This window comes from Oncorhynchus keta, chromosome 21 (genome assembly GCF_023373465.1).
Source record: "Oncorhynchus keta strain PuntledgeMale-10-30-2019 chromosome 21, Oket_V2, whole genome shotgun sequence".
In the NCBI taxonomy this organism is placed as follows: Eukaryota; Metazoa; Chordata; class Actinopteri; order Salmoniformes; family Salmonidae; genus Oncorhynchus; species Oncorhynchus keta.
Genome location: NC_068441.1, coordinates 5,640,529 through 5,653,422, shown reverse-complemented (window position 1 = coordinate 5,653,422; position 12,894 = coordinate 5,640,529). Strand labels below are relative to the sequence as shown.

At 45.5% G+C, this 12,894-nt stretch overlaps 1 protein-coding gene across 2 annotated transcripts in view; it reads right to left on the bottom strand.

The window, feature by feature from the left end:
• Positions 1-12,894, bottom strand: part of LOC118399830 (guanine nucleotide-binding protein G(i) subunit alpha-2-like) — a 162,653-nt gene that overhangs the window by 49,152 nt on the left and 100,607 nt on the right. For both annotated transcript variants that reach the window (XM_052473253.1, XM_052473254.1), the window contains exon 2: positions 651-693. In XM_052473253.1, coding sequence (XP_052329213.1) covers positions 651-693 — 43 coding nt within the window. The remainder of the gene's footprint in view (positions 1-650; positions 694-12,894) is intronic.

Below are 12,894 nucleotides of genomic sequence, written 5' to 3'. Positions count from 1 at the left end.
ATACTTATGTCATGCAATAAATGCAAATTAATGACTTAAAAATCATACAATGTGATTTTCTGAATTTTTGTTTTAGATTCCGTCTCTCACAGTTGAAGTGTACCTATGACAAAAATTACAGACCTCTACATGCTTTGTAAGTAGGAAAACCTGCAAAATCGGCAGTGTATCAAATACTTGTTCTCCCCACTGTATATATAAAAAATCGGCTGATTTAATCGGTATCGGACTTTTTATGCCTCCAATAATCGGTATCGGCGTTGAAAAATCATAATCGGTCGACCTCTAGCTGTAACATTCGTGCACTGAGACTCATGCTTACAGTAGCCAAAGACAATTATGGGCAGGAAGATGAGAGGAAGCCAGCCCAAAAACCACAGCCTGGAAGACAAGTGGATTTGCCCTCCATGTATCTACCTTAAAAACAAATGAATATGCCTATGTTCAACATGCCTGACTGTCTGCCAGGACTGAATCAGCAATGTATCAGTAGTACTGTAGACCAATCCCACAAGGAGTGAGGAGGACTGGCTGACTCGGACCGATGAAACCAAAGGAGGATAGAGTGCCTCATCTATTAATATTAAGGGAGTTCATGATGTGCCCTGATCAGTTAGAGAAACTGCTGATTAAAGATGTCTGTAACTCACTTCATCTGCTTGACAATGGTGCTCTTCCCCGACTCCCCCGCACCTGTAGGAGGAACAAGAAACACACAGGTTAGAGTTGAATCTGCATCGGACTATTATCTCTATGCAGACTGTGTGTGCGTGCGTTTGTGTGTGTGCGGTCTTGCATAGGGCCGTGGCTGTCACAAAATTCCGTCAGCCGGTGATTGTCAAAGCAAATAACTGTCGGTCTCACGGTAATTGACCGTTAATTAACATAAACACATTTAGCATTTGTCCCTTACGTCAGGTCCTGATCTGGCTATGCCAAATGGCTGTGGGCTACGCTAGCTCATTTAGTAGACAAGGTTTGCTTAGAATTCCGTGGCATTATTTTATAGTATGAAGAATACAATTGAGCAAAGCTGAATAAAATAGAAATGACATTTTCTACCAAATGATTTGAAAGGAGTGTGCACATCCGACTATTCTGTGCTGAGCGGTTAAAAAATAAATAGGTACTGCTATATGCTTAATTTAGAGTTATTGAGGTAATGTGAGTTTTTCTACAAATGTTGGGCTATATGTTTTGATTTTTAATACATTGTAAGGGTGCATGATGCGACTAATGATGATTTGAAAAAGTCGCATGAAAGTCATGAGCTCTGCTTTCTATTTTTTTGCGCAGGCTGTTCACACTTTATCAGTCTCTCACTCACAATTGGACAAGCACTTGACAATGCCTCAAATTTCACGACGGCATCCCCTTTGTGTGGCCTTAATGCACCCTAAAAAAATCCATGCCTTTTGCAGCCGGTGGCCATTGTACCCTTGGCCCGTAGTGCTGCGTTGTGCTCTTTTCCCTGAGTGCTCCGCTCTCTGAAGCACCTCTCACGCACATGGTTCTCCATCACGTGAGTGATCAGGTATTTTTCACAGGCTACAAGTGAAGACAGGCACATCGGGGACACAACTGCGAGCTTCCTTATCCAATTCCGAGGTGCATATTGAAGATATTGGAAGAACTGTCCACATTTACTTTTCGTCAGCCAACAAGATGAGTAGGCCTAACGAACAACAAAAGCACTAGCCTATGTCAATCTACCTATTGACCTATTCTGTTCTGTGTGAGGAATAAATATTCCAAACATAGTCTGGGACAGTTGTGGGATGCGATAGATCCCAAAGTAATACATTAAAAAAAAAAAAAAAAAAAAAAAAACTTTTGTACGCAATGTGGCTGACGCAACAGATCAGAACGTTTAGCTTTAAATGTTGATAAACTATTAGGCTATTTCTTCACATTATAAGCGCAGCAATACACACATAGCAGTAGGCTATAAGTATGAATGTTCCATTAGGGGAAAACACCATGATCAAAAGTAAATGTGATTACACATGTAATGCTTTTATTATAAATGTGCATTTTTATGGTTAAAAAGATCTTCCCAAACTCGAAACTCACCTGCTGCGTATGTATGCCAGTTAGGCTCTACACCCTTGTAAAGCGGATTAATGTGCTTCATTTTAAGACGTTATTTGGCCACTTTAGTTGTGTTACAAACCTTTTCAAAAGATATAGGCGTATGGGCAAGTCAACATGAGATGTGCGGCTATGATTTAAAAGAAGTCACAAAAAAGGCTTTGTTTCTTGCCTTATGTGGTGCATCGTTCACAAGTGATAATATAATTCGCAAGTGATCGGCTTATATTGTCACCCATCAGACTATTCTTGATTTAACCTTGTCTTTGCACACACTAAATAATATTTGTTTGGATTTAGAATGGACCATTATCATGCACCTGTCTAGAAACAGGGGCAGTGGGAAAAATGTCCTCTATGCACCTAAATAGCAAATGGAGGAAGATTTTCCTGTAGATAATTTTCAGGTAGGCTATACTCCTGTTGTAAAGATAATCAATTTGCTAAATATTAGGAAAGTTGAGAAATAAATATAGTAGGCTGATGGGACTCCCCTCTTTTAATAGAGGCCATCACTCTGTTTTCTCGCCCAATTGCATAGCCTATAGAAATGTTGTGCAACATGAGCTCATATGAAGGGTTTGATTAGATTTTCGATTACATTCAGGCTACGAATGACCATCGGCATCAGAGTTGGGCGAAAGTAATTATCGTGACCAAATGGTCACGTGAAATTTGACTGCCTTCATGACTCGTGATCGCCGGTGTGGCGGTTATATGGTCACCGCTCGCTCCGGTTCCGGTTGGAGCGAGCGGTCGCATTCGCACTTCGCTCTGCAGGTTGTATAACTTTTTCATTACATTTCATTATAGTACAACGGTTGATTTGTCTAATCTTAGCAATTCTTCTTAGCTAGCTACATAGCTGTCCTTGTATCAGAGATAATTGCATAATTATCGTATTTCGTCGCCCTAACGTAGCCTTCACTGCTATTCGCCCAGGAGCTAGCTGACGCTAGCTAACGCACACAGATTAGCATCACTGTAGTGCTATTCACTCAACTGTACGACTTGATTAGTTTACTGTTAGCTAGCTACATAATCTTAGCCATTCTTCTTAGCTAGCTACATAGCCGTCCTTGTATCAGAGATAATTGCATAATTATCGTATTTCGTATTTCGTCGCCCCCTAACGTAGCCTTCACTGCTATTCGCCCAGGAGCTAGCAACGCTAGCTAACGCACACAGATTAGCATCACTGTAGTGCTATTCACTCAACTGTACGACTTGATTAGTTCAGTGTTAGCTAGCTACATAGCTGTCTTTGTTTCCAAGATAATTGTGTAGTTTAGTGTGTGTAGCCTTGGAGTGATTATCTTAATTCACTGAGGTTCGCTAGCCAGCTATTTGTCGTCCTTAACGTAGGAGACTCTGCTAGCTAGCCAACAGCTAACAGCTAGCCAACAACAACCCGGTCGCATTCCGCTTCGCTCCACAGTTAGTATCACATTTTCATTTCATTTCATTACAGTACAACGGTTTGATTTGTTTGATCGTAGCTAGCTACATAGCCGTCTTTGTTTCAAAGATAATTGTGTAGTCTAGAGCGATTTCCTAGGTTAGCTAGCCAGCTATTGTCGTTCTTTAACGCAACGTAACGTAAACAACACTGCTAGCTAGCCAGCTAGCCCCGAATAGCAGCACTGTAGAAATTATTACACTCAACGGAACGACTTGATTAGTGTAGTGTCAACAACGCAGCTACTGCCAGCTAGCCTACTTTAGCAGTACTGTATCATTTTAATCATTTTAGTCAATAAGATTCTTGCTACGTAAGCCTAACTTTCTGAACATTCGAGACGTGTAGTCCGCTTGTCATTCCAATTTCCTTGCATTAGCGTAGCCTTTTCTGTAGCCTGTCAACTATGTGTCTGTCTATCCCTGTTCTCTCCTCTCTGCACAGACCATACAAACGCTCCACACCGCGTGGCCGCGACCACCCTAACCTGGTGGTCCCAGCGCGTACGACCCACGTGGAGTTCCAGGTCTCTGGTAGCCTCTGGAACTGCCAATCTGCGGCCAACAAGGCAGAGTTCATCTCAGCCTATGCCTCCCTCCAGTCCCTTGACTTCTTGGCACTGACGGAAACATGGATCACCACAGATAACACTGCTACTCCTACTGCTCTCTCCTCGTCCGCCCACGTGTTCTCGCACACCCCGAGAGCTTCTGGTCAGCGGGTGGTGGCACCGGGATCCTCATCTCTCCCAAGTGGTCTTTCTCTTTCTCCCCTTACCCATCTGTCTATTGCCTCCTTTGAATTCCATGCTGTCACAGTTACCAGCCCTTTCAAGCTTAACATCCTTATCATTTATCGCCTCCAGGTTCCTCGGAGAGTTCATCAATGAGCTTGATGCCTTGATAAGCTCCTTTCCTGAGGACGGCTCACCTCTCACAGTTCTGGGCGACTTTAACCTCCCCACGTCTACCTTTGACTCATTCCTCTCTGCCTCCTTCTTTCCACTCCTCTCCTCTTTGACCTCACCCTCTCACCTTCCCCCTACTCACAAGGCAGGCAATACGCTTGACCTCATCTTTACTAGATGCTGTTCTTCCACTAACCTCATTGCAACTCCCTCCAAGTCTCCGACCACTACCTTGTATCCTTTTCCCTCTCGCTCTCATCCAACACTTCCCACACTGCCCCTACTCGGATGGTATCGCGCCGTCCCAACCTTCGCTCTCTCTCCCCCGCTACTCTCTCCTCTTCCATCCTATCTTCTCTTCCCTCTGCTCAAACTTTCTCAACCTATCTCCTGATTCTGCCTCCTCAACCCTCCTCTCCTCCCTTACTGCATCCTTTGACTCCCTATGTCCCCTATCCTCCAGGCCGGCTCGGTCCTCCCTCCCGCTCCGTGGCTCGACGACTCATTGCGAGCTCACAGAACAGGGCTCCGGGCAGCCGAGCGGAAATGGAGGAAAACTCGCCTCCCTGCTGGACCTGGCATCCTTTCACTCCCTCCTCTCTACATTTTCCTCCTCTGTCTCTGCTGCTAAAGCCACTTTCTACCATTCTAAGTTCCAAGCATCTGCCTCTAACCCTAGGAAGCTCTTTTGCCACCTTCTCCTCCCTCCTGAATCCTCCCCCCTCCCTCCTCCCTCTCTGCAGATGACTTCGTCAACCATTTTGAAAAGAAGGTCGATGACATCCGATCCTCGCTTGCTAAGTCAAACGACACCGCTGGTTCTGCTCACACTGCCCTACCCTATGCTCTGACCTCTTTCTCCCTCTCTCTCCAGATGAAATCTCGCTGTCTTGTGACGGCCGGCCGCCCAACAACCTGCCCGCTTGACCCTATCCCCTCCTCTCTTCTCCAGACCATTTCCGGAGACCTTCTCCCTTACCTCACCTCGCTCATCAACTCATCCCTGACCGCTGGCTACGTCCCTCCCGTCTTCAAGAGAGCGAGAGTTGCACCCCTTCTGAAAAAACCTACACTCGATCCCTCCGATGTCAACAACTACAGACCAGTATCCCTTCTCTCTTTTCTCTCCAAAACTCTTGAGCGTGCCGTCCTTGGCCAGCTCTACCGCTATCTCTCTCAGAATGACCTTCTTGATCCAAATCAGTCAGGTTTCAAGACTAGTCATTCAACTGAGACTGCTCTTCTCTGTATCACGGAGGCGCTCCGCACTGCTAAAGCTAACTCTCTCTCCTCTGCTCTCATCCTTCTAGACCTATCGGCTGCCTTCGATACTGTGAACCATCAGATCCTCCTCTCCACCCTCTCCGAGTTGGGCATCTCCGGCGCGGCCCACGCTTGGATTGCGTCCTACCTGACAGGTCGCTCCTACCAGGTGGCGTGGCGAGAATCTGTCTCCTCACCACGCGCTCTCACCACTGGTGTCCCCAGGGCTCTGTTCTAGGCCCTCTCTTATTCTCGCTATACACCAAGTCACTTGGCTCTGTCATAACCCTCACATGGTCTCTCCTATCATTGCTATGCAGACGACACACAATTAATCTTCTCCTTTCCCCCTTCTGATGACCAGGTGGCGAATCGCATCTCTGCATGTCTGGCAGACATATCAGTGTGGATGATGGATCACCACCTCAAGCTGAACCTCAGCAAGACGGAGCTCCTCTTCCTCCCGGGAAGGACTGCCCGTTCCATGATCTCGCCATCACGGTTGACAACTCCATTGTGTCCTCCTCCCAGAGCGCTAAGAACCTTGGCGTGATCCTGGACAACACCCTGACGTTCTCAACTAACATCAAGGCGGTGTCCCGTTCCTGTAGGTTCATGCTCTACAACATCCGCAGAGTACGACCCTGCCTCACACAGGAAGCGGCGCAGGTCCTAATCCAGGCACTTGTCATCTCCCGTCTTGATTACTGCAACTCGCTGTTGGCTGGGCTCCCTGCCTGTGCCATTAAACCCCTACAACTCATCCAGAACGCCGCAGCCCGTCTGGTGTTCAACCTTCCCAAGTTCTCTCACGTCACCCCGCTCCTCCGCTCTCTCCACTGGCTTCCAGTTGAAGCTCGCATCCGCTACAAGACCATGGTGCTCGCCTACGGAGCTGTGAGGGGAACGGCACCTCAGTACCTCCAGGCTCTGATCAGGCCCTACACCCAAACAAGGGCACTGCGTTCATCCACCTCTGGCCTGCTCGCCTCCCTACCACTGAGGAAGTACAGTTCCCGCTCAGCCCAGTCAAAACTGTTCGCTGCTCTGGCCCCCAATGGTGGAACAAACTCCCTCACGACGCCAGGACAGCGGAGTCAATCACCACCTTCCGGAGACACCTGAAACCCCACCTCTTCAAGGAATACCTAGGATAGGGTAAGTAAGGGTAGGTAATCCTTCTCCCCCCCCAACAAGATTTAGATGCAAGTGGCTGTTCCACTGGTTGTCATAAGGTGTATGCACCAATTTGTAAGTCGCTCTGATAAGAGCGTCTGCTAAATGACTTAAATGTAAATGTAAATGTAAAATGTCACCGCAACAGCCCTAGGCTTGCCGTGCATCCGCTGAATCCTAACTGAACTCTAGCCATAACCATTCCTCTAGCAAAACTCTTGTGACCCTCTGACAAACTCAGACAGTCTACCTCACCTTTCTCGCTGCACTGTACACAGGGTTGTTCATTAAATCAAATCTCATTTTATTGGTCACATACACATATTTAGCAGATGTTATTGCGGGTGTAGCGAAAGGACATGCTATATAGAGTTGGAATGCTATATAGAGTTGGAAAACAGTGCTCTGTTCTGGTTTTGTCTCACCAGCGGTGATGGTCGGATTCATGTTTATGGTCAAAGGAAGGAACGTTACACCGAGGCCTGTACTCTGGAGCAGGATCGATTTGGAGCTGGAAGGTCCGTCATGGTCTGGGGCGGTGTGTCACAGTATCATTGGACTGAGCTTGTTGTCATTGTACGGCAATCTCAACGCTGTGCGTTACAGGAAGACATCCTCCTCCCTCATGTGGTACCCTTCCTGCAGGCTCATCTTGACATGACCGTCCAGCATGACAGTGCCACCAGCCATACTGTTCGTTCTGTGCATGATTTCCTGCAAGACAGAAATGTCAGTGTTCTGCCAAGAGCCCAGATCTCAATCCCATTGAGCATGTCTGGGATCTGTTGGATTGGAGGGTGAGGGCTGTTCCCCTAGAAATGTTTGGGAAATTGCAGGTGCCTTGGTGGAAGAGTGGGGTAACATCTCACAGCAAGAACTGGCAAATCTGGTGCAGTCCATGGGGAGATGCACTGCAGTACTTAATGCAGCTGGTGGCCACACCAGATATTGACTGTTCCTTTAACCCCCTTTGTTCAGGGACACATTATTCCATTTATGTTAGTCGCATGTCTGTGGAACTTGTTCAGTTCATGTCTCGGTTGTTGAATCTTGTTATGTTCATAGAAATAGGGTGCCTTGCGAAAGTATTCGGCCCCCTTGAACTTTGCGACCTTTTGCCACATTTCAGGCTTCAAACATAAAGATATAAAACTGTATTTTTTTGTGAAGAATCAACAACAAGTGGGACACAATCATGAAGTGGAACGACATTTATTGGATATTTCAAACTTTTTTAACAAATCAAAAACTGAAAAATTGGGCGTGCAAAATTATTCACAAAAAAATACAGTTTTATATCTTTATGTTTGAAGCCTGAAATGTGGCAAAAGGTCGCAAAGTTCAAGGGGGTCGAATACTTTCGCAAGGCACTGTATTTACACATGTTAAGTTTGCTGAAAATAAACGCAGTGGACAGTGAGAGGACTTTTATTTGCTGAGTTTATATTCACTCAGAGGTTTATTTTTCACTTTAATAAAGGATCCATCTGTAGCTAGTCTTTAGTTGGTGTTGGTGGCGTTGGTGCCTCTATGACAATTAAGGCAGATGTCAGAGAGCCTTTTACTGAAGAATGTGTTTGTTTCATATGACTGTGTTTCGCTTTTCATGTTTTGTGTTTTCTTTTAATGTATTGTGTAATTGATGTCTATAGATATGTATAGTGAATTGTTTTTTTATGTGTTCATGCAGGGCACATCTGCGGCAGAGACCGTGGTCTCAGCATGACTTCCTGCTTAAATAAAGGTTAAATAAATAATTGCAGAGTACATTCCATTTCATGGCCAGTTAACACATTGTATAGCAACAGATCTTTACTCATTGTTTCTCTGTAGGAAGTATTGTAAAGACTCTGCTAACAGGAGAAGAGATAATAATTAAACCCGAAGTGATTCCTGCAAACCAAATTGGCCAGTTTTGATTTCTGTGTGTAACATTTCTAGTGTTGATTCAGGAGTTAAATTCACTCTGTAAGAGTGAAATCAACACTCAGTAGTGTAAAATAAAGGAAAAGGGGGATACCTAGTCTGTTGTACAACTGAATGCATTCAACTGAAATGTGTCTTCCGCATTTAATCCAACCCTCTGAATTCAGAGAGGTGCGGGGGCTGCCTCAATCGACATCCATATCATCGGGATCAGTGGGATAACTGGCTTGCACAGGGGCAGAATGACACAATAACCCCCAGTGTTGGTGTTAATAACCAGAGTTATTGTTTTACACTTTGGAGAGTTAAACAGTCCCATCAAAACCACCCCCATCATTATTATATTTCCCAGCATTCTCTACTGGCAACTAGATTTTGTAGGATTGTTTTTAAATATATGTGTTTTTGCATGTACATTGGTTAAACTTGTGCTTCACAAGAGAATTCTCTTCGATTATAATCACAGCCGTATATATCCCCCCCCCCCAAGCAGACACATCGATGCCTCTGAACGAACTTTATTTAACTCTTTGCAAACTGGAAACCATTTATCCGGAGGCTGCATTCATTGTAGCTGGGGATTTTAACAAAGCTAATCTGAAAACAAGACTCCCTAAATTTTATCAGCATATCGATTGCGCAACCAGGGGTGGTAAAACCTTGGATCATTGTTACTCTAACTTCCGCGACGCATATAAGGCCCTGCCCCGCCCCCTTTGGAAAAGCTGACCACGACTTAAAGAGTCTCCCACGCTGAGGTCTGTCCAACGCTGGTCCGACTAAGCTGACTCCACACTCCAAGACTGCTTCCATCACGTGGACTGGGACATGTTTCGTATTGCGTCAGATAAAATATTGACGAATACGCTGATTCGGTGTGCGAGTTCATTAGAACGTGTGTTGAAGATGTCGTTCCCATAGCAACGATAAAAACATTCCCTAACCAGAAACCGTGGATTGATGGCAGCATTCGCGTGAAACTGAAAGCGCGAACCACTGCTTTTAATCAGGGCAAGGTGTCTGGTAACATGACCGAATATAAACAATGCAGCTATTCCCTCCTCAAGGCTATTAAACAAGTTAAGCGTCAGTACAGAGACAAAGTGGAATCTCAATTCAACGGCTCAGACACAAGAGGCATGTGGCAGGGTCTACAGTCAATCACGGACTACAAGAAGAAACCCAGCCCAGTCACGGACGAGGATGTCTTGCTCCCAGGCAGACTAAATAACTTTTTGCCCGCTTTGAGGACAATACAGTGCCACTGACACGGCCTGCAACGAAAACATGCGGTCTTTCCTTCACTGCAACCGAGGTGAGTAAGACATTTAAACATGTTAACCCTCGCAAGGCTGCAGGCCCAGACGGCATCCCCAGCCGCGCCCTCAGAGCATGCACAGACCAGCTGGCCGGTGTGTTTACGGACATATTCAATCAATCCCTATACCGGTCTGCTGTTCCCATATGCTTCAAGAGGGCCACCATTGTTCCTGTTCCCATGAAAGCTAAGGTAACTGAGCTAAACGACTACCGCCCCGTAGCACTCACTTCCGTCATCATGAAGTGCTTTGAGAGACTAGTCAAGGACCATATCACCTCCACCCTACCTGACACCCTAGACCCACTCCAATTTGCTTACCGCCCAAATAGGTCCACAGACGACGCAATCTCAACCACACTGCACACTGCCCTAACCCACCTGGACAAGAGGAATACCTATGTGAGAATGCTGTTCATCGACTACAGCTCGGCATTCAACACCATAGTACCCTCCAAGCTCATCATCAAGCTCGAGACCCTGGGTCTCGACCCCGCCCTGTGCAACTGGGTACTGGACTTCCTGACGGGCCGGCCCCAGGTGGTGAGGGTAGGCAACAACATCTCCTCCCCGCTGATCCTCAACACGGGGCCCCACAAGGGTGCGTTCTGAGCCCTCTCCTGTACTCCCTGTTCACCCACAACTGCGTGGCCACGCACGCCTCCAACTCAATCATCAAGTTTGCGGACGACACAACAGTGGTAGGCTTGATTACCAACAACGACGAGACGGCCTACAGAGAGGAGGTGAGGGCCCTCGGAGTGTGGTGTCAGGAAAATAACCTCACACTCAACGTCAACAAAACTAAGGAGATGATTGTGGACTTCAGGAAACAGCAGAGGGAACACCCCCTATCCACATCAATGGAACAGTAGTGGAGAGGGTAGCAAGTTTTAAGTCCCTCGGCATACACATCACAGACAAACTGAATTGGTCCACTCACACTGACAGCATCGTGAAGAAGGCGCAGCAGCGCCTCTTCAACCTCAGGAGGCTGAAGAAATTCGGCTTGTCACCAAAAGCACTCACAAACTTCTACAGATGCACAATCGAGAGCATCCTGGCGGGCTGTATCACCGCCTGGTACGGCAACTGCTCCGCCTCAACCGTAAGGCTCTCCAGAGGGTAGTGAGGTCTGCACAACGCATCACCGGGGGCAAACTACCTGCCCTCCAGGACACCGACACCACCCGATGTTACAGGAAGGCTATAAAGATCATCAAGGACATCAACCACCCGAGCCACTGCCTGTTCACCCCGCTATCATCCAGAAGGCGAGGTCAGTACAGGTGCATCAAAGCTGGGACCGAGAGACTGAAAAACAGCCTCTATCTCAAGGCCATCAGACTGTTAAACAGCCACCACTAACATTGAGTGGCTGCTGCCAACACACTGTCATTGACACTGACCCAACTCCAGCCACTTTAATAATGGGAATTGATGGGAAATGATGTAAATATATCACTAGCCACTTTAAACAATGCTACCTTATATAATGTTAATTACCCTACATTATTAATCTCATATGCATACGTATATACTGTACTCTATATCATCGACTGCATCCTTATGTAATACATGTATCACTAGCCACTTTAACTATGCCACTTTGTTTACTTTGTCTACATACTCATCTCATATGTATATTCTGTACTCGATACCATCTACTGTATGCTGCCCTGTACCATCACTCATTCATAAATCCTTATGTACATATTCTTTATCCCCTTACACTGTGTATAAGACAGTAGTTTTGGAATTGTTAGTTAGATTACTTGTTGGTTATCACTGCATTGTCGGAACTAGAAGCACAAGCATTTCGCTACACTCGCATTAACATCTGCTAACCATGTGTATGTGACAAATACAATTTGATTTGATTTGCCATATATAAATATCATTTTTCTAAACTAATCCGATCAGATTTATTGCACCCGTTACAGAAATGGTTGTTCCAGTTTAGGTTGTGTTAGTCTTCTTATACATTTTAATCACTTTGGAAGTCATTCTGAGTGTAGGTTGTTGGTGAATAAATATTCCAGGAAGAACCCTCCAAAGTTAAAAGGGTTTTCAGATGGTTCATAGATGGTTCTAGGAAGAACCTTCAAATTATAAGAAGGTTATTGGTATGACCCTTCATAGAGGGTTCTAGGTAGAACCACATACAAGGGGTTATTTGAAGAACCCTACAAAGAGTTCTAGATAGAACCCTCTGCAAAGGATTCCCCTAGGGGAACAATCCGAAGGATGGTTTGGTTTACTTAGCACTTTTTTACTAAGCGTGTATGTGTGGGGTTACACTATTATTGCACACAGAGTGAGTTCATGAACTCATTTAAGCTTGCCATAACAAAGGGGTTGAATACTTATTGGCTCAAAACATTTCAGGTTTTCATTTTAAATGAATTTGTAAAGGTTTTGAAAACATAATTCCACTTTGACATTATGGGGTATTGTGTGTAGGCCAGTGACAGGAAATCTCTGTAATACAACAGAATGTGGAAAAAGTCAAGGGGTGTGAATACTTTCTGAAGACACTGTACATTTGACACTTCCCAAGTTAAATATACACCATTGATTTTGCTGTGTGCTCTGGGGAGAAATGATCTCAGAGCTTTTGTGACAAGACAAGACAATGCCTTTGAGGCCTCAAACCTCAAATCTGACTGCTATGGTTTTTATTTACTCTGACGCAAGTTATATTAAGCCATATGAACTGTTAGTGCTGTAGTGATTCAGCTCATTCTCACTCGT